Source organism: Struthio camelus, chromosome 1 (genome assembly GCF_040807025.1).
Source record: "Struthio camelus isolate bStrCam1 chromosome 1, bStrCam1.hap1, whole genome shotgun sequence".
Lineage (NCBI taxonomy): Eukaryota > Metazoa > Chordata > Aves > Struthioniformes > Struthionidae > Struthio > Struthio camelus.
The window spans coordinates 127752945-127775722 of record NC_090942.1 but is presented as its reverse complement, the minus strand read 5'-3'; the positions used below and the strand labels follow the sequence as shown (position 1 = coordinate 127775722).

The following is a 22778-nucleotide window of genomic DNA, read 5'->3' as shown; positions in this document are numbered from 1 at the left end:
TATTCAACGATCAGAAAAAGAAAACGGGAGAGGTAAGTTGGATCCTTTCATAGTCCTGTACAACCGTTTTCTAGCTGTTGCTTACAGAGAAGAAAACAGCCAAAAAAAAAAAAAAAATCAGTTTGCATGGCTGACTTAGACCAGCTGCATAATTCTGTGGAAATTGCAAGGAAGAAATAGCACAATTTCTGTCTTGAAAAACACATTCAAACACAATTCCTTCACTGACATCACTTGGGACAAAACACTCGTCTAGGATTCACAAGGCAAGACACACGATGAAAGCTGAGAAAAGCAGCACAGACACGGAGCAGGGGAGACCACGTATGAATAAAACCTACAAAGTGCACAAATACAAGCTGTTCGGCCTACGTCCAGGTAAGAAAACTACAAACAGGATCGGGTATATTGTCAAGTATCAGCGGTTCCCAGTTCTGGCAACGTTTTACTGTTCACCTTCGGGGTTCACTTCCTTTAAAAGCGTTTATTGTTAAGGAACTTCTCTCTCTGTCATCACCCTGTAGTTCCTGTTTCAGACCATGCCTTTTCTAGCATTTCCTAGCGTGACGTTCTGAACGCTGACCGTGCCGTTCAAGCTCAAGATGGAGAGTGCCAATCAACTCTGTATCTTCATGGTTTTGTGTGAATTTCCTTGCAGAACCATGCACGTCCTATTTTGTGGGTGCTGGGCCTGATTCTTTATTGCCAGCAGTGCTGCAGCAATGGGCTATGCTGGCTGGGCCTGGTTTCTAGAAGGAATAGGGGTTGCAGAAAGCTGGTTTCTAGGGTTCTGCTGCAATAAGGAAGTACGAATTTGAATTATCTTCTTCCAGATTCCTTTAGATCATCTGCTATATCCTACAGATTGCTGCTTTCAGGAACTTTGAAATAGCCAGAGGAAAGTAAATAATTCTCTCCCTTCCCACCTGGTTTGGGGTGGATGTGGGGCAAAACTACGTAAGAACAGTATACGTATGAACAGAACTGTTGCTCTGTAGTGTCTATAGGGCTATCCTACTTGCTCCATCAGCAAGGACGCACTTCTTGATTATAATCAAGAGTATCAGGCTGCAGGAAGTACAGAAACAATGCGGATGGCCCTTTTCACATGAAATTATTTCAGGAACAGAATTTTATCTGCTTAATAAGAAAGCCTTCTGTTAACTTTCCAAGTATTTGTAATTACACTGACAAGCAGATGTGGACCAGTGGCTTTCAGGTCCTCTGAAGGGAATAACCTGCGCTGAGACAGTTCTCCTTCCCTATACTATGAAATCAGCCACTTCCTGAGGAGAAGTTCTGTATCAAAGTTACAGTTCTGTTGGTTTCCTGAGCCTGCAGCCCCAAATGTGGAGGGAATGTCACCTTCTTTTGATAATAACCAAAAATTCCATTTAAACAAAGTCAGACAAATACTTTTCACATGCACTAATGCATAGGGGATGTTCCTTTTACGGAACATTATGCAACTGCAGCAACGCTTGGGACGTCTGCAGAAAATATCAAGCCATTCCTATTTATTTTATGCTATTCTCAAATTGATCAATATGGATGAATACTAATATTAAATATTTCTGTGGAACAATTTAAATGGCACAGTGGCTTTGAGCCAAAAACCTAGTTAGGTAAACTGGCAGCTTTTCATAGATTTCAAAAGATAGACAACAGTTTATGTCAGCTAAGGATCTGATCTTTTCAGTTCAAATTAACCTATACAGGAAAAAAAAATCATGCTTGTTTAGCAGCTTTAAATATATCTAATTAAGAATAATTTTATTTTTAAAGCCTGTTTTAGTAAAACCACACTGAACCTTTAAATGAGTTTTAATCTCACGGTACAAGACTAACGCTGTCTGAAAAAAATCATGAAGACTTACTTAGCTCATATGTAGCTCTAATTGTTACTCAGATTCCCCATCAGTGTCATCTTTACCTACAACATGCATGAGAATAAACTTTTTTCATTAAAGTACCTATCTTACTGTGGTTAACATACCAGAAATCTGAAAAATTTATAGCTATCTCAGCTTAAAAAAAACAACAGGTAGGTAAAAAAGAATAAGAGGAAAAAAAAACCTAATAATAAATACTAATATTTAGCTTGCTCTCTTAGATATCACAAAACTAAGAGTTTCAAAAATTCATTAGATTTTAATATTTTCCTGACTTAGTTGCTCCAAGATTCAACTTTACTGGGTTCTAAGGGGCTTGTATTTCGGAATATCTAAATTTCCCAGCCTGTTGGAAATGTAAAACATTACTTCTATCACATACTCTTAGGAGCAGTAATAAATTTGGGGTAAGCCATAGCAGCAGTTCTCAAACAAGTTCAAACTTTTGCAAATTCTGTAGAAAGAAGGTAGATTACATTTCTTGATCTTTATTTTATTCTGGGGCCAAATTTTACCTATGTTGGTGATGGAATATCTTTTTGTACATCCAAAACAATGTTGGACTTAGCTAAGAGTTTCTTGTAAGCATGACTACTAGTTAAATGCCAAAATGCATCTTTGAAGCTAACACTTCCTCAAAACGTATGCTGTAGGAAGTTCCTCCTACTTTTTAAAAATTCCTTAATTAAATCTTGAATAGCAAAGAATGCAGAATATTCTCCAAAAGAATATTCTCCAGAATGTGTGCTTTCAGTAGTGTCAAGAAATAAGATATTTATCAAAGTATTCAGATAATTGGAGACAGAAAAATGAATGGCCACTTCTTTACTTTCACATTTGGGAGCAGAATACGTCTTTTCTTCTCCCCTCAGCTCTTCTCATATAATAGATATTATATATGGATCTAGTTGGCAGGGTGTCCATTATTTGGAACAGACCTTTCTTTCCTATCACTAGAATTACATTCACTTTGCTAATCTTCTTTCTTTCTCCACCACGGCTGGGATGGAAAGGAGCGAAACATGATTTTTATGCATAGGCATAGTGGCCATCGGCGAAATCGTCAGTCTCTTCCATCTTGAACAGCTTTTTTTTTTTTTTTTTTGGCCTTAAAATACCTTGGACAATAGCTGCCATTTGTGACAGCCAGGCACAAAGGACTAATATTCCCTTCTAAGGTTGTGAGCAAAGTATAAGGATGCCATCAAGCCTTTGGAAATTTTGCTCTAACAGGAAAAAAATTCTTCTTGATTTGAACAGCTGATGGTCTGCAAACACCCTAAGAAAAATCCCTTCTACTCTATGGCTACAGAAAAGGCGGAAGCATAGCTAAAAGGGAGAAGTTACACATGGCTCAGGGAAGATTCAGATCACAGAAGTGGAGCCTGTCAGCTCCTCTGTGTTGCTGCCTGGCCAAGGGAGGTGGTGGTGGTGGGGGGGGGACTTCTGGAGGGCAGAGGAACTACTCCCAAGTTTCCCAAAGTGCCCTCTCCTCTCTCTGCTTTACCGCACTGACAAACTGATTTAAGTTTTCTTTGCAATGAGACAGGTGGGTAGACTATGGGAGATTTCCTATATGATTTACATTGGTTTTGTCCTCTGCAGAATTGCTCATAGTGCATTGCTACATTCAAACAGAAAGTGTAATATTTTGTCTCCTGAGTCCTACCAAGTCCTACCATGTCACCCTACCGTGTGTATATTGGGATATTCTGTGTGTTTTATGATAGGCTAAATTGTCTCAAGATAGATATTTTTCAGATCAGGCCTTTGCACTGCTTTTACCATGAAGCCCAGATGTACAGTTCTAAGAGTATTTACTCTCTACTTCCTTTTTACTAGCAAATAATCCTTCTTACATGTATTTTGGCACAGATGTCTGAAGTCCTTATGACATTAAATTTTTATTCAATAATGAAAGTTATGTTGAATGGGAACAAGCACATCTACATTCTAAAACTACTAAAATAACCAGGACTACCTTATCAGCTCCTAGCTGGTACTTACAGGCAATTTTCTGCACCATTTTGGCAGCTATGTACAATTAGTACGAGCGCAGGAAAACGAAAAGAAAAGCAAAGATGAAATTCAAGAAAAAACATGGCAGGGGGGAAAGGATAGTCATTTACAGAAGTGTCTGCATAAGAGGCTCGTAAAATAAAGTAGGATAAGAGGATAAACAGGGTGGAATAGTTATGCAAATGAAGCTTTCAAAAAGGAAGAATGAATGAGAAATATGAAACATGCACTCCAGAATCTTGTTTGCTCTCTCGTAGGCTGCTAATACACAGACATAATTTGCTTATCTCTTCATGCAGTACAGTAAATCTTGGAGAACACGACACTGGATTGGGGTAAGGTCTGCTGCTATTGCTGTTTCTGCCCCTTCCTTTCCTTCAGTTTAGCTGATTCATAAATTAGGATGATTAATAAGTGTGGCCCGTGCTCAGCAGTCTATGTACCTGAGTGAATCCCTGTGTGCAGAGAGACTTTAATCACTAGAACTTACCAAAAAACCCCCCAAAACTCCAAAAGAGAGGAAGGGAGAGGGAGGGGGAGGGAGGACATAGCCCTAAATATTTAGAATGTAATACTTCTTTACTTTTGCTAATATTTCTTTGCCATGAATAAACATCTCCCTACCAGTACTAAAAAAGGTGAATGTCTCTCCTCTTCTCAGTGTACCATGGAGAACATTTTCTCCCTCATATTAACTGTCCCAAATTTCTCTGTATTATATTCTACAGCTGGAAGTTCAAAAGGCAAGTACCTCGGCAGATGCGTGAGGCCAAGGATAAGACTATTTGAGAATTGAGACACAGGTATGGAATAACACACATAAGAAATTACATAATTCCACAGAAAACTTGAGCCCACTTAGTGCTGCTGTAAGCGGAATGGTTGTCTGATGCAATCTAAGAATGATTTTTTTTTTTTTTAAGTGACGTTATGCTATTTGCTTGCACAAGCGCAAATTCAATATAGGGTTCTGGAATACAAAATTTCAACATTTTCTCAAGACTGCACCAATTTACTGCATATGGCAACAGTAGCAGTTAGACAAACAGTCACCTCACTAACGTTGCTAATTGTGATGTTCTAAGACATCTTGGTTTGTACATTTGTGACACTAAACAGTTAGGGTATGGGTCCACAAGACACAGTGAAGTGACATAACTTACTGCTACGGAAGTGAAAAGATCCTCCTTCCCCCTCCCATCTCTCTTTCTGGCTATGCGCCTTCTCTGCCTGTTGTGGCATTGGTGCTTGTCAGAGCCTTTGTGAGCTGCTTGAAAACTGGCAAAAATCTGCTTTAAAGCTGAAGTGGCTCACTGAGGGATCTGGTAAGGGCCATGGCCAGTGCATACGAGCAGGCAGTACAGGTCCAGAGGCAAGCTAGAGAACCACTCCCTTCAGCAGCACTGAACTATTAGAATAGTTAGAACTATTAGAACAGAATCATTTAGGGTGTCTGTGTTTAAATACAAGCTTATCCTATTCCTTATCTTCCTACAAGCCTCTGCAGTGATGTCATAGTTTCATATTTGTGATACTGTGACTATATTTCTACAGAGTCAGGCTCCAGAGACAAGGATCACAATGACTTTTTTTCCCCCTCCATGGTCAATGGGGCATCAAGGACATTTGGAACAGAATCACGGCCAAAATCAATTAATTAAATACCTTAGTGGCAGGGTTCAAAAAAAGTTGAGCAGACAAAGTTTTTGGATAAATACTGTGTGCATTGATGTCACCTAAATCCTGAATTGCTTGAAATCAGTGGATACCCTATAAAAACTAAGGAAATGTGGGCCTACGGAAATTCAGGATATGGACCTGCATGAATACTTAACATTACTCCATAAGGAATTACCCCATTGGCCAAAGCTTACTTCTAATTCTTAGAGAATAGTCTTTGAAATTAATAAGCCTCTTCCTAATATATATGTGCTGTATAGAAAAAATATTTCAACAGAAAAGTGGAATGACGCACAGTCATGCACACCCATTTCTTAAATTCAGGCCAGCTGTAGTCTGGTGTTAGTAGCATTACAACTCACAATTGAGTAATTTGTGTTAATTATTTGTCAAAGATTTGAAAATGGATCATCCTTTGGCTAGAGCAGAGACTGAAATAAAACAATACATATTTTTAGCATACATCCTTCAATTTGAATCTCATTTTGAATTAGAAATATCAGTCATTAAATGATAAATACATCTCAGTCAAGTTCATATGTTGTTATGCAACTTTCCTTCTGCCTCTCTATTTACAGACAAGGAAACAATTGAAAAGTCTTATCTGCATATTTGAATCCCTTCCTTAATTCTGTCTCTGGTAAGGCATTAGATTGTAACATGTCTTACCTCATTAATGCCTGGGGTAATTGTAGGTGCAGCAATAAAAACAACAAAAGGAGCAAACTCTGCAGTTCTCAGGACCTTCAGTGCCTAGGTTAAAAAAAAAAAAAAATCAGCTACTTTAGAAGAATCCCCAGTCAATATGGAATAAGTTTAGTCACAAGGGCAAAAGATACAAACCCACAATTTATAAAAGCTGGTTGTTGTTTTAATTTTTTTTTTGGAATCAAGTAATGCAAACGCTTCACTTTTCATACCATTCTGCATTTTGGGAGGTTCAAACTGTACACTTGTCATTAATTAAAGTGATTGTTAAGAGTTTTCAAGACAGTTAAGGCTTTAGCATTTTCAGAGAGGTTCTTCCCATAGTCAGATTATAGACTTCTGTTTACATGTAAACTGAATGGTTAATACTAGCTTAAAAAAATTCACAGTGATGCCATAAATGGTGGAAAAAAGACAACCATTTAGAATAAATGTTGATTAGAATATCATTTTTTTCTTGTCTGGTTCATTCTACCTGCTTTTATTATTATTTTTCTGAAACAAACAAAAATTTTGTGAAATGACAGGTACAAAGCTTTTAAAGAGCACAAAGGGTAGTGAGCACAGCAGTAATGCGGTAAATGCAGGACAGAGCTCCTCTGAACCAAATCTCTGCAAAAGCAATGAGAGTTCTCATTATAAGCTGACTCAGTCATAATTAATGAGTGACACAAAGAGCTACCATAAGTGAAACTGCTCCTGATCCAAGTCAGACTGAAGTGTAGGACAGCAAGTAAACACACCTCAGCTGAACTCAAATGCCTGGATAATATAAAGTAAGACTGCTAAGATTCCCCTTTTCTTCTTTTTTCTCCTGCTACTGCCTGTCCTCTCCAAAGTACTTTTCTTTTTTTGGCTATTTTTTTTTTTTTAATTCATCCTGTTCCCAAGCTGAAGAGGTCTTCATCTCTGCTGCTTGAAACTCACCTATAGAAATCACCAATGCAAGCTCCTCTAAACAAGAGAGCGAAACTTCATCTGTGAAAGCCAAGGAAACTCACATAACTAAAAATAGGCAAGTGGTGTAAAATAACTAGGGACAGGTCCAGGGACAAGCTGGCCTTAAAAGAGTTGAGACTCGTCCAGGAGGAAGGTGGTTAAGAAAGAAGTTTGCTAGAGAAGTGTTAGAAAAGTGTATCAAAAAAGGCAGTTACCAAATGTAGATTGGTTTGACCAAAATTAGTGCTTCTCACTGCATGTGACCTTGTGTTTCCATAACAAGTGAAAAATAATACAATCAAGAATTAAAACAGCACCTGAGAATTGCACTGCTTCTGAGCGTAACAGATCCAAGTTAGAAAGGTTTATGCTAACAGTTCACTTTTAACAACCACTCCATTTGAACAAATTATAAAAGCTGCTCTCCCAGAAAACTGTTAAATATCTGATTTTATTTTTTCAAAACAGTACCACACCAGCATACTATGTGAATTGTGCTAAATAACTTTGTCAGGTATCTTATTTCTGCTACGAAATTCTTACTAAAGAATTTTAATTTCTTGAATCCACTCACTCAGAAGAAAGAGAAGGGCAGATTTAAACAGACAACACTTGTCACAATTTAAATTTTGATCAGTGTTTGATAACCTGCAGACCTACTTTGTGGTTGGCAAGACAGAACACTTACTCCAGGAAAGAGTTTTCTTATGAATTAAATTGCTTGTTCTCTCAATCACCTTTCAAGTTATTTCAATCTGTCTTTTCTCCCATTGCCTTCAATCTGCTATATCAATACAAGCATCACATTTGTTAATATTTTATTTCAGTAACAAAACACATGAATATATCCCTGTGAACTGAAAATCATGAGTAAATGGGTGTTTCAAAGAAAAACGTATCGGAGTTTTACACTGCAGATTTATATACATGAATGACAAAACTATTGGTGTTTCTGGAATTCCTGATTTCCCTTCCCTCCCTCTTCCGAGGAACTATAATACCACAACACACAAAGGACTCCATAAAGTAATCACACTGATCTGGCCGCTCTGCAAACAGCATCAGTATCAGGGATTGACCCCACAGACTTTCTCATATGGAGCAGAGAGGCAGTTAGGGAATGAGATTACCCTCTAATACAGCATCAAGAGGGAAATTCCTCAACATATTAAAACCTTACTGCTGGCAGCTGCTGATAATCAGTTTTGAGTCACTTCACTGGACAAAAGATTCATATAAAAAATTACACAGAAAGTTGATTTTCAAGCAATAGCAGTCCTCCACCAAGCTAAACTATGAACTTTTTCTGCTGTATGTTCTTCTAACCAGATGACTAGAGAAGTCTACTTCATTAATTGACACCTTGGAGTTCCAGGGACTTTTGTCTCCACATTGCTGTATGCATGACTTAGTGTATAATCTATGATAAAAATAGATATATCTCAATAAAACATGGTTCAAGGAGTTAGGATAAGTCTCATTTTTATATAAATTACCTGAGGTTCTACATCAAGTATTGCAATTAGTCCCTGCTCATGGATCTTCCGTATTGTTTCCAGTTTTGTCCCATACATTGCATCCTCATGGCTGCCATATTCCAAATACTCATTGTTGGATATATCCTGCATCATTTGGTCATGTGATACAAAGTAGTAATTTTTCCCATTTTCTTCATCTTTCTTTGGAGGTCGGGTTGTGTCTGAAATTTCAAAGAATACAAAAGCAATATTAAATTTAAATACGGCATTTTGGTTGGTCATTCTGCTATGTCTCCCCTAAATGTTGTTCTTTTCTCAAAACAGTCTCTAATTTTATTTATTTATATTCTTGTGAGGTTTTTTTCTTGAATGTTTTGAGTCTAAGAAGTGGCCGACTGCCTGATTACTTGTGGTCAAGACAGAAGAAAAGTTACTTACCCATAACTTACTTTCTGAATATATATTGCTTCTGCAGATCTACCTGGTAAGGGCTGTACGGCCTAACCCTTTAATTAACTACTGTCATGTGTGCACATGACCTTTAAGAGCAAGTTTTCAGCAGCTAGATATTCTCTTCATTAAGCACACCTCCAAACTCCACACCCAACTAAAGCCTATCTCAAGGGCTGCCTACTTCTTCCGTGGTCTTGTGAAAGAATGCAGAAAATGCAATAAAATCTATTCCTGAGAGTTGGAAAGAATAAATTCCTTTACCTGGACTGATCTGTAAGAGAGATCAGGTTCCCATAATACTTAAAGTACATGCAATATATTTATATTATCTGTTTCAGATATCTAACCCTAAGGGAGTATTTTGTATCCCTAAACATCAGTGTAAAGGGCTATTTTAAATACCCTAGAATATCTCATACATCCACATAGGTCTGGCACAGGACTTAAAGGAGACGAGCACTCTTCTGGAGTGAGGCTAGAGATCAGATGGTGTCTAAAACAGGTGCCTAAATTTAACACTGATGTTAAGCACCTGAATTGCATCTGGATTTGCAGTCTAGTCTTTTTAGTTTTCTTATGTAATTGGTGAAGCAATTTAAGTACTTCCACAGAGCACGAATCTAATGCAGGAAAAGGTGAGTCCGTTTAACAGGGATTTGAAGACAAAAGAGCTGATTCAGCTTACAGCTCCCTCTGCAGCCGCACAACCTGAGAGGGCTTGGGTGAAAGGCACATTGTAAAACGTTTATTACTCTTCCTTTAGGTCTTTGTAATGGAGGAGAGAGATTAGCTCGGTTCCTAACCCCCATATAATCTTGTCTATACAGCATAACATAGGTGCAATGTACATCATACACTTCTGGCATCACACCGTTAAGTGCTAATTCAGGATTTTAGTATCTAGATATAGTCAGCAGAGTGACATACAGTGTAGTTTCACATTTCTGCTAAGGTGGTTTAACGACTAACGCTTCCAAAAAAGATTAGCTCTTTCCATTTTCCCTGTGCTTGTCATGGGGCATCTGACCCCTTAATGAGACCAGAGAGCTTAAACCAACAGCTAACTAACCCTTCTCCCCGCATCCAAATACATTTACAGATACGTTCTTAAAAGCAGTACTTTTTTAGCTACGCTTTTTAGCAACAACAAAATCCTTAGAAAAAAAACTCATCTGCAATTTTAAAGTAAAGCACTAACAAAACAGGAAAATATTTAAATTACTGGACAATGGCCATCAATGTCATTTCTGAGCAATGTATGTGGTTCTGAAGTCTGCCTGAAATAGAGCAGACAGATTTAGCTGGTAGATGCTCTTGTTTCAGAACATTTGGTTTTAGGAAAAGGGTACATATCTAACAGATCATTTACTAGGAATTGCAATTCCTGCAGTGGTATTGGTGGAGAGTGTCATGAAGGGCAATCATCTCAATGCTTTTGTTAACAACCCACTTGTCAGCAGCCAAGTTAATTGCATTTTCTTTTCCTTATTGTGAATGTCTGGAAACATGGAGTTATTTTAATATATTACCAGTCCTCAAGGCTGGGCTGTGAAAAGTAATTTAAAACATTTAGGTATGGCGCACTTAATAAAGATTTCCTCTAAATCCAGTTCATATTTCTATTCATGGGAACTGTGCACACTTTTTAATCTCAGGGCTGTGCCTGTTCTAACTAAACTGTAAGTGTAAAATTCGCACTTGCAGGATGAAAATGTGTGAAAAATGTTTCAGTTTTTATTCTAAATTAGCAGACATTTGGAGAAGAGAGAAATATGCTTAATAGGAAGCTTTATGAAATATTCAATCTAAAAGTGGTGCTATTTACTACCCCTCCCTCTGAAAAAACAAAAAAAGAAATATACCCAGCACTATCACATTTGACCCATCCTTAACATAAGATTCATCTCAGTACAACTGAACATAGGTAGTACCACAATAGGTATGCCGTCAAAGATGCTACATACAATTTTGTACTACATTTAATATTGCTACTTACGAGGAATAGGGTATGCAAATCTGTCTGGGTGTTTTGTGATGAGCGTGTTTTTTATATGTCTTCTTCCAACACCATGTGCACCTAATCCACAACACAAAAATTAATTATAAATTTGCTACCAGAAGAGATTTAAGACTAGCTGTTACGTTCAGAATAATAACTCAAAATTACCTAGTAAGACTAGTGTTTTCCTTTTGAATGCTGGCAGTTTTACTACTTCTTCATATGTGACGAGATCTAATTGATCAAACACTAAAACACATAAAAAAAAAACACCCCGCAGGGATAAGAGAAAAAGGCATATTAAGGGAGATAATTGTGCTAAAAATTAACAATTTTGCAAGTGTTAGATTTACAATACAAAGTAATATGATAAGGAAAATGAAACTATTAAGCAATTTAACAAAAAATGTTCATTTAAAAACTGTTAAAAAGCAGTAACAAAGCTACTGAAATGCTCAGAAAAGTTTGCATGTTCTTTCATGCAATATTCAGCAGACCACAAAAATTAGCTAAAAAGGCATGCCATTCACATGTTTGCATTCCTAAGGGATAGCAATACTAAAAAAAAAAAACTGTAGACAGCGACCGACATGAATACAATATGAGAACTTCTATTTACACTAAAGGGAGGGCATATTTTCATAATTGTATTTGAACAAGATTTATGAGATCAAATAAAGAGAGCTAATTCTTCGTGATATTTATTCTTCAAAACTACCACCACATTAATTGTAATTAGAGTTCTCTTTAAACACAAGTGCTAGTTAAATTCACATGCTTTTAAAACTTGTGACAGAATGAAAAATTTTAATGAAAAACGCTGACATTATTCTACATAAAAGAACCTCCACCATTGTAAAAATAAGTATTATTTCAGAAATAATTTCAACTGCAATGTATGAATTCCATCATGCTTATCAATCCGTTGTCAGTTGCCAAGGTATATAACGTTTGTCAAATCAACTTTTGTTCAATACAATCAGCTTGTTTCTGCTTGTGCCCAATAACACATCATTTGTGGTTATTTCTGCAGAATTCTAATGAAAAAATAAGCCAGGAGGCAGTGAATTATATTTTTAAAGATTATAGCAATTAGCAAGTGTAAAGAAGAATGAATAACAAGAGTTTCCAGTTTTGTATCTGTAGTTGCTGTAAAAAGAAGGGAGAGGAGACCGCATCTAACCTATGGCATCTTTCACTGTCTATAGACCCTGAACTGGTATATTTGCCTCAGCTGCCTCCTGTCTATCTTTCAGGAAGAGACTGAGCCCTCTGAGAAGGCACTGGGGGAACTTTGCTTGCTTGCTCCAGGAAGTCTTCAGCCACCAAGACCAGGGGATGTTATGACTGTGGAGTCTACCAGAAAGCACACGTTCTTTGCAGTATATTCCCAGTGAAAGAAACAAAATATAGTAAAGGGTTTAATCAATATATTTCTTTTTATAGGGCAGGGTTTTTTTTTTTGGGGGGGGGGGGGGGAATGAGCGCTTTGTATTCAGCTGCAGCCTTTTTACCCTGGAGAAGAGGTTCAACTACTTCACTGTGGTCAAACTACAAACAAGTCAACTGACATAATAGATCTGAAAACTTCCCAGTCCATTTGCAACGTTTTGAATTTCACCCTGAAGAAAAATCTCTTTCAACCTTTCCCCAAATATTACAACATATTTTGGAGCACAAATTTAGTCATATTTTGATTCTGTTCCAAAACCTGCCTGGACGCGATCCTGCGCAATGTGCTCTAGAGGACCCTGTGTGAGCAGGGGGGTTGGACTGTATGATCTCCAGAGGTCCCTTCCAACCTCAACCCTTCTGTGATTTTGTGAAACCTACAAATGTGGAATTCTTCCTCCCACCCTTTTTGCAACTTCACGGTATTTAAATTAACCAACAAGTTCATTTCATATTAGAAAGCGCTAAAGATCTACAAACGTTCAACAGTTCTACCATTCTAATCATCTAGCCCTGCAAGTATCTTTTCCTGTTAGAAAAAAAAAAAAATTATCCTTTATATTCTTCTTGAACAAAATCACATTATGTTAGATACAAACAACGGGAACAAACAACAAAAATGATGCATATTAATGCCCCCATCACAAACCAGGAGCATGGAGAAGATATGTCTCAGTCTACAGGGAGTTATTTAATGATTGCAGGGTTTTCAAACACAACAGGAAAATTATTATTTTTTTCTTATACACAAGATACGAGGAATACAGGACACCTATAAAGACTGAACTTTCAATGCTTCTGTAGTACTAGCTAATAAAGAAAAGGAGTTCTTGAAAGGAAACAGTAAGAAGCAAATAAAGAGGCATTGTCACTTGACAGGTTACTTACATGCACAGAGGCCATTGGGAGTAAGACAGCATGAAAAATGTACAGGGGTCATTGAGATATGGCTCGTAATATATTAGTAAAATAAAAAGTATATGCACAAAATAAACTTTATCATGCAATAGTCTAAACACAAGGCAAATAAATCACATCAAGAAAGGATAAACATATTTTATAAAATAAGCTTGGCAATTTTTTACATCAGTTTAAGCATAATATGAAGCACAGTTCTAGTATGTTCTCTTTGTGTGTTATAAAGTCCTGCAATAACATTTCAGTAAAATAAAAAAATATATATCCAGATATCACTACAGTATATCTTTAGAGCAGTTATAAAAATGTCAGTGAACATAATATGGAAAAATATTTATTTTTTTCTGTTGGCTTTGGTTTAAAACAGACTTTAGAACGATGAGACATATGATTGTAAATTTGCCTTTTGAAGGAGACAATACTCTATGGCCAAATATGGAGTAAATGAAAGTGTGATGACAAATATTTTTTGTAAAGGAGAAAACACTAAGTTTTATTTATAAAAAGTAGCTGCAATATTTTCCTCTTGGCTTCAAAAACTATACCTGATATGCAGAATAATCTTATTTCTATTTCCAGTAACATCAAGGACATAATACACCACAGTCTTAGCTCTCAAATCATTAGCTAGCCAGAGAAATCTTAACCGAGCACAAAGTGTTTTACTGACTCATTTCTCAGTACCCTAGTCCAATCTCACCTCTAAGAGGAGCAACAGAAGACCCCAAATGGATTACATATTGCTAAAGATTTTAATAAATTATATGCTAATATTTAGGAGACATAAATTCTACTTTCTTCAGAGATAAAGATTACATCTGGATTAGACTTCTCAATCCAAATTAATTATACTCATTTTGGATTCAACAGAAGAAAAGAATTGTTTTTAATTCTGAGATGGATGCACTGAAAGCTTGCAAAAAACAGCGTTGTAGTATTTATAGCTAACAATACCATACGTGACACAACATTTCAGAGAAGCTAAATTCAGTACCACCTTAGGTAACAAACTAATTTCGGTGAACGTCTCAATATCATACATTTTTCTGCATTTCCCGGAACGTTACTGACATCACCTATAATACCTCATGGACCATAAGATGAATAAACACTTCTAAGAGAAACTGTGACTCCAACCTGTGCTTTGGTTAACCTTTTGACTTTTTAGGGGAACGAGGAAGTGTCAGATGGCACTCTAAAAAGAATGGTTACTTTCTTTCATACCTATTATGATAATTTTTTGTGTTCGCGTTTCTAATTTTTGGCAAACGTTGCACTCCGATGAAAAATGACCAACAGCACAAATGATCCTCCTCTGAGATTTAACTGATTCAACGTTTTCAGGAACAAAGCTAGCTCAAATGCGTTGCTCGCTCCTTTCCCGGCCATCCTTTTTCCTTTGCTTATTCCTTTGTAGCATGCCATGCTCAGTCCCACTGACATTATTAATTATGCAGCTGCGCTGTGACCTGGATTAAAAAGTTTTTTGCTCTAAAGAAAAAGAATCCACATTTTTCATTGGGTTGATTTTTGGCCAGATCAGAACCTCAATCCAGTTCACAGCATGGCTGCACAAACAGTTACCCTGGCACAACTGAGGGGAGCAGCCTGTCTTGGGATCGGGAGCAACTGAGAAGACTTTAAAATCAGTATTGTCTAAGACGTTAGGTCATAAAATCTAGTTTATTCTCAACAGTTTTTGTTATGGTCATAATTAGTAGAACACAGTTTAATATTACTGCAGTGAAGTGAAAGCTTTAAAACATCCAGAATGATAAACCAGTACAAGAATGAAAACAACTTAAAACTACCAATCTCTATTTGTCTCATAATCAGAGACAGTACAAAACGGGAGTTTTGGAGTAATGAGCAATTTTATATTTAACTGTGAACACCCTAAATGTGACTATGAATTAAGGAGTATAGAAGACAATTGGTGTTCCTTGACTTTCTTAGATTGTAATTTCAAATCAATTTTAAGTTAATTTAAATTTGTAGTACTGATATACTATGAGCTCTGATACTGCCTTAAGATCACACAGATAAACACATACATTAAAAAATACAAATAAGTATTTTCACATTTATTTTTAAGAACACAACTGGAGCCCCCCCCACCATTAATGCAATATAAAAATACTTTCATTATAAAAATTGGTTAAATAACTCCTTTAGTTCTGATAATCTCAGTCTCTTAAAACAACACCACAACGTATTTATCATCAGTGTGTGTGATATTAATGAAAAAAGCAGTAAAAACAGATTCCGTACTATTTTATATTTAAAACTAAGATGAACTAAATTCTTCTTCTCATGAAGAATGACTCTTCCTTCTTTCCTACTAAAACTGATGAATTTTGCTCAGCAAGGATCGCTTAGTCTACAAACCTGTGTTTTCAAAACTTTTTAAGCAATTATTTTTTCAGCAATCTTAGACAGAATTAAAAAACTCAGGAATCAGGCATAAATCGTTGTGAGGAGAAAAACTTTCAGTTTGCCCAATTTGGTAACTGTGAAATCACACGCTGAATACACAGTGACTCTTATTCTGCTTCCAGCTGTAGGTCTTCAAGAAAAATGCCATTTCATGATGTTTTCAGATATATAATTTATAACTATAAACATTTATTAACAATGATGCTATCAGAAAGTCTTCTGTAGTGCACAGTACAATATAAAACAGAGCATATAGATCGCAAAATTCATATCTTGTTGTTTCTATTACTCCTTTAAATATAGAAATCAAACCAATGTAAGTCTGTATTAGGATATGTTATGAGACGTTTATTTTGTTGCAGCTTGCTTGCATTTACTCTCACTGGCGGAGTACTATGTTTAAATAGCAGAGAACAAGCAGAGTGATGTTGGCATACACGGGATTTTACTTACTGTTCTCTAAGTAACTCATTAGATTTATATAACAGTGCCAGCTGAGCAACTACTGGCAAGGCTTAGATTGCAAAAATTTTAACCTGTAAAAGATACTTGTATTTTTTTTCATACCTGCGTTGTGCTTTGCCAAATATTTGTCTTTGTACTGCTTTTTTTTCTTTCCAAACCAAGTACAGCTGGCCTGTTGCTCCTGTTTGGTCTTCTCCATGGCAATACAAGCGACTCGCCTGGCATATGGAGTAGAAAAATATATTTTGTTGCAGTAAATGTATTTTTAAAAGCCATGCAGGACGAATTACAAAAAGAAGGCTGTTTAACGTACAAGAATATAGTAAAAGTTTTCAAAACTTTCTTTTGTAAATAAGTGCTTTTCAGTCATCAGTGATATTTTGCTGCAGAGATTGTGGTAGATCATAAAGCTTACAAACAAAGGGAGCATGGGAGGAGGGGAAACTAAAATGGTTGTAGACCACTTTGCAGTAGTCTCGACTGGAAGAGTACAAAGTCTAGAAAGGCTACTATGGTCTGAATTATTGCAGGGCAAGCTTTGTGATGCTATGGAAGTCTTTTGATGTTGACCTTTAGGATGAAGTACCGCATGAGTCCCTGCTGTGATGTATACAAGTGTCTCCCCTATGCGAGGGCTTGCAAGGGAGTTCTTGAGATGCAACGGGCCGTCTACCCCTGCTTCTCTTCTAGCAGGATCTCCCTCAGCCGTACAGGTGCTTTTAGACTCTTAAAACACTCTAATTCTTTAACCTCGCAAATCTGGTATGAAATATTTTGGGCTAGATTACCCATACTGATAAACTCTCTTGAGTTATGGCTGTAACACTGATGGTGCAGGACTTGCATTTGCCCAAACTCTGGCAAACCCTTTGGGAGTTTACTAAACAGGTTGTTTTCTGCAAGAGGTGGGTTAAATGCTTCACACTGCTCTTGCAGTAATGGGTGCCACTGTTGTTCATTGATCCTACCACTCATGAATCTCTGAACTGTTATTTCTTTCTACTTTTTGGTTTTCACAAGAATAAGGAAAAGGGGAGGAAAGACCCAGCTCTCTCAGTGACCTCTGTGCTTGACAGCTGTCTAACACCTCACTCCTGCAGCGCTTACATACATGTCAGCATTACTAGTCAAAACAGAGTTTAGAACCTAAAAGAGAAATTGATTTGATACCCTCACATAAGCATTTGCATGTAACCTTCAGTCCTAGTTTCCTGAAGCATATCAGATTGCACAAATAATGTTTATTAAAATAGGTGTTTATTTTTCTAATGTAACTATACAGATGATATTGCATGCAACTTTTACTGCTAGGCACATATGAAAACATAATCAATGCCACAGAAACTGAGGGAACAGCCTTTTTTTAAAAACGGGAAAGATTACATAAAAACTAGCTGTACATCAATGAAAAAGCATGAGAGACAGAAATACAAGTAAAGTTAAATTCATTTCTATAGAAAACCTAAGTCATACCATTCTTGGAGTTCAGGAGAAGGAATAAGACCGGCAGTACCATTTTTGGAGTTCTCCAGTTTACCCTGCCACCAGTTGTGATCATCTTTGCTAATGATCTGGATAATATCACCAACTCGGAATCTGATGCCAGCTTCCTTGCAGGGGATGAGGTCATCCTTTGCTGGATCATATTCAAATTGTGCTCTTACATATATCTATGAAGAAGAGTTTATAAAAGACACTGACATATTATTACTGGCACAGATATTACTGTTACAGAGTAACAGGTGAAAATTTGATCTGTGCATGTAGTTACAAATATTGTTTGCGAACAAGCAGAGGAAGAAACTGAGTGGCAAAAGCATACATGACAGTTGAAAATGAAAAGAAAAAAATTAGCAAATAATGGAGATGTGATGTTATTTTAAATGCTCGTGTCTTCTACATACTGAAAAACCTGAACATCAACAACAAATACATTTACACTTTTGAAGATTCTGTGTAGATCTGCAATAAACTAGTAGAGTCCCTCAGATCAATATTAATTGTCATAAAACATTACATATAGCACCTTATAGGTTGAGCTGTAGTTTATCTCCAACTAAAGCTGCACAATAAACTTACACAAATTGATGACAAGATATATTATTGAACAGTATAATGGACTTATGCTACATTATCGATCACATGGTATTAGATTTTCAGACTAAATACTAATTTTCTTTAGATTAAATATGAAATCCACAGCTGTGCCCACCACATATAGTTGTTTAGTGGGAATGTGGAAAATCTCTGCACAGTTTTTTCAGTAAAAGTCTGCTCCCATAGAAATGAAAACTAATGGTTTGAACAAGCTATTCTCCAAGGCACGTAAACAGTAAGAACTGGGACTCTGACTTTACAATTTAAATAACGTACCAATCCTCGCTTTGTGCAACCCTAGAAAATAAAAATAAAACAGCTCTAGGAAATAAAAAGAAAACTGAAATCCAGTTGTGGTTGCTAACTACAGTCTTGATGTATCCAAGAATCTTAAAAATCAGAGTTAAATGTCATGACCCGCAATGATGCAGAGCAGTGCTGACAGAATGAAGAGGAAAAATCAGATGCCCATTTCACAATTATGTGAGTTACACGACTAGATTTAAAGGTTTGGGTAATTTGTACAACGTGACTTCATACATCACCCTATAGAGACTCAAACAGCCACGTGTACTCTGCTGCTGATTTTCTAACTAAAAAAATTGATTAGGCTTTTTAAAATTTGTTTTATATTGCAAAGTAACATCCTGTATTTAAACTGTACCAAACACTTTTCAACCTTGCTCAAATTCTGCTCCAGAAAAACCTGTAATTATCCAGTATTAGCACTATTTATGGCACTTTTAAAAGTTCATTTCTATAGTAATTCAAATATGCAACCCAATCACAGGAATGAATTAACTTAAAATGACTAATCTCTACTACTCTGAAGTACTTATATCTGTTTAAAGTGAGAGCATCTGAGGATAATACTAATACAGAACTCAACTATTAATATTCTAAACCTGATCCTTTCTGCTATGCACTGAGTGTGTGACTTTAGACAAGCCACTCAACCTCTTTCTTCATTTATCTTTTAAATACGAGAAAAAGGATATTTTAAAACCAGGTGCTTTTACTTACTAATTTGCTTTCTACAAGGTAGTCAGTATATTGCTCTGATCCCCTGATTTCCCTGAGTCTAATATAGGTCTCTTCTCTCCTGGTAAAAATGCTTTGGGGAGAGCAGGGGGTGAGGGGTAGGGCAGAGAAAGCTAACACAACAGCATGGAAGGTCTTTTATAGAGCCTTTCCAGGACTATATTCAGGCAGCCTTGAAGCTTCAGAAGACATCAGAAAGATGAAAGAACCATGTAGCTGTAGATTTAAAAACGTGAAATAAAATGAGGGTAATCCATTTGTGTAATAGATATTCCAGCTGACCCAGTAGTACAAACAGATTTTCGAAGACTACAGATCATGGAGTCCACTGACTCTTTTGGATGGAGATGAATTGCAAGAAATATTTCTAAAACCCTTGGTAGAGTAAGAGCTTGAGTCCGTGGTTAAAGATTCAGAGGCAGATTCTGGAAATGCTACATATAAAACGAGTAGTTATTGAAGATGAACCACAAATCACTTGATGCTATATGCTCATTTAGAGGCTGCAGTAAAAAAAAAAAAAAAATTAAAATTTCATAGGGAATAACTGGAAATCATCTGCAGAGCCCTAAAGGGCTTTCTCGGAATTCTCTGGAGAGGGAAGCTCTTTCTTTGGTTCATGATGCCATGTACAACTGGTTTATTCAGGGGTAGGGTACACAATTTAGGGATCTTAGTGAATCTGGGACTTATGACTGAAAACATAGGAGGCTCTCTTCAGACTTACCAGCTCTTAATAGACACTGCCCTTAGTTTATTCTTTGAAGACCTCTGTAAACATGATTAATCATGAATCAACTAAAGCTTTAGAAGCTCTGTCAGTACAATGTTTTTAATTATTATAAACCCCCCCTATTAGTCTCAGTTTGAGCTAAAATGTAAAACTGAGCTTACCTACAAAACGAAAACCTGCGCAGGTCACTATGTACTTGCACAACAGTAAATCTATTAAAGTATTCTTAATTAAAACAACTTTCTCAAATTAAATTTACAATGACTTTGTAACTGTCACATATATGGACACACGAAAAAATGCTATTTTGAATTAGCCACATACAAATGAGTTAAAAAGAAAAATGGAAAAATGGAATAAATTCTCCAAGCTCAAATGTTTTAGTCCAGCACATACAGAACATGGAGGGGAAAAGATAAGCAGGGATGTTCACTAGCAGCTAAGTTCATAAAAATTCCCGTGGAGAATATCTATTCACCTGTCGTCCTTTTGGTTGTGTTGTCGATGGCAAGTCCTGCAGAATAAAGTCAACCCAGGAAAAGAAATTTTCATTTTACTTTTTAAGAGTATACAACAGCATTTGTTAGTGATTCATACTGCTTAATAGTAAAATGGCAAGTCAGACAAAAGTATAAAGCATTGACCCATTTTTAGAAAAACTTTTTTCTTAAAGAAAACTCAAACCCAGGCTGTTTAGCAGCAAGCTGAAGAAAGCGGGTAAAAAGTTTAAGCAGATAGAAAATGTGCTTTTTAATAAACGATTCAGCATCTTCAACACAAAAGCACCTGTAAGTGAAAGAGGCTTTTCATGTGAATGCCTTTTTCCACTTAATGCTTAGACTTGTTTTTAAAACAGAAGGATGCTATAAAAAAATACTGAAAATTTTATGATAAAAACTGTATAAGGCGATAAAAAGTGCCAAGGAATAAGACTGTAACTACCAATCATGTTACAAATTCAACTGAATCATGTTACAAATTCAACTGAATTCACCAAAATTTCTTAAATTTTTCATCCACATAATTACTTTCCATTGTAGTAATTAGAGTACTTTACCTAGTGGCAAATCATTTCTAAGTTGTAATTTTTTTTATTAGTTAAAGGCGTAGTTATTCTGTTTTTGGTTTTTAGCCAGCCCCAAGAGCTCATGATATTGACAGCACTGACTGAAGGAACTTGCATGTACAGTTACTACATTGGTCAGAACAACGACAAATGATGAACAACACAAATTTTAACGTCTACTACGCTTTCAAAATACAGGAGATCGACAGCACCTTTCTACCTGAATACACACAAAACAGGAAGTACTTTGTGTTAAAGATGTGATGAGAGTAGCTTGGTTTGTAGTGCAGTTTAAAGCCACTTCCGTTTGCTTTTCATATCCAGGCAAGGCTCATATTTCACAAAGTATGTGCACGTACCACAACAGCAGAGGGCACACCAATTCATTAACTCAGATAGCGGAAACCAGGACACATTCCAGGGGTCTCTCAAAACACAAAACTTAAAGAGTCTAAAATGTCTTGGAATAGCAACTGCACAATTATTCGTTCTTCAAACACTGCTTCCACAGTTTAGGATGGAAATACAACTTCCTCTTTAAACCTTTGCTTAGCCTTGAGGAAACCGCTAACAGTGTTTTAAGGATGACTACGTGTCATGTTACAGTTATTAACATTTAACTTGCTATATGGCTTTTAATGAGAAGAATATGTTGGAAAAAATCCTTAAAAAAAGAAAACGGGGAGTTATATATGTAATAACCTTGGTTCTACCAGTAGAACATAATTTTCCACTGAGCACACGGTAAGTATAACAGTAATGGGAGATGAGCACCAACAAAACTTTCACACTTGCTCTGTGTGGAACTGGAAATCTTACCGAAACAGAATTGTTAGTGCTGCTATGACCATTAGCTGGGGACTGTCTGGATGTAGAGGGGGAATCTCTCTGAAATAAGACACAAGGTTCATTAACAACACAACACTATCACAGGAACACAGATATATTTAAATGAACAGTTACATTCACAGCCTTATAACCATTTACTTAGCTGCTTTGTCTGTGAAAGTTTCCACACAACAAACTCCGTAAAGCTGAAAGTTTCTCATAGTTGGAGATTCATGTTTGACATTTTGATGTAGCCTACGGAATAACTATTTCTATACCGCCTTAGCAATCAAACAGTTTTTTAATTACTGAATGTCTGGGACCTCTTAATTCCTATCTGGTTGACAATGCTAAAGGTGATTAACCACACTGGAGCCTTTGTTAAAGGCAATTACCTAAAAGTTACATGCTGAATAGTTTGAACAGAACGAGGCACATGCTGCATTTTAAACAAGCTTTTAAATCTTTTTCCATTTATGCTGAGGTCAGTGTTGCTCAGTTTCTACTCCATAAGATGTATCTATACATAGCATCTGAAAGACAGCACAACCAGTGGAAGCTGACATATGAGAAG

The 22778-nt window shown here is 36.5% G+C and overlaps 1 protein-coding gene and 1 long non-coding RNA gene across 13 annotated transcripts in view; one reads left to right on the top strand and one right to left on the bottom strand.

Annotated features, from left to right (window-relative positions):
* Positions 1-22778, bottom strand: part of CASK (calcium/calmodulin dependent serine protein kinase) — a 242401-nt gene that overhangs the window by 10259 nt on the left and 209364 nt on the right. For 4 of the 12 annotated variants that reach the window (XM_068916232.1, XM_068916242.1, XM_068916264.1 and 1 more), the window contains 8 exons: positions 22196-22264; positions 20789-20824; positions 17913-18109; positions 16542-16657; positions 11337-11417; positions 11166-11246; positions 8735-8937; positions 6261-6344 (listed from right to left, as the gene is read on the bottom strand). In XM_068916232.1, coding sequence (XP_068772333.1) covers positions 6261-6344; positions 8735-8937; positions 11166-11246; positions 11337-11417; positions 16542-16657; positions 17913-18109; positions 20789-20824; positions 22196-22264 — 867 coding nt within the window. The remainder of the gene's footprint in view (positions 1-6260; positions 6345-8734; positions 8938-11165; positions 11247-11336; positions 11418-16541; positions 16658-17912; positions 18110-20788; positions 20825-22195; positions 22265-22778) is intronic. The other 8 variants (XM_068916280.1, XM_068916294.1, XM_068916304.1 and 5 more) reach the window with 6 other exon arrangements.
* On the top strand, positions 7-12641 carry LOC138061870 (uncharacterized). Its single transcript, XR_011135860.1, has 3 exons — positions 7-4246; positions 4640-4714; positions 12425-12641. It is a non-coding gene; the product is annotated as an uncharacterized lncRNA (long non-coding RNA).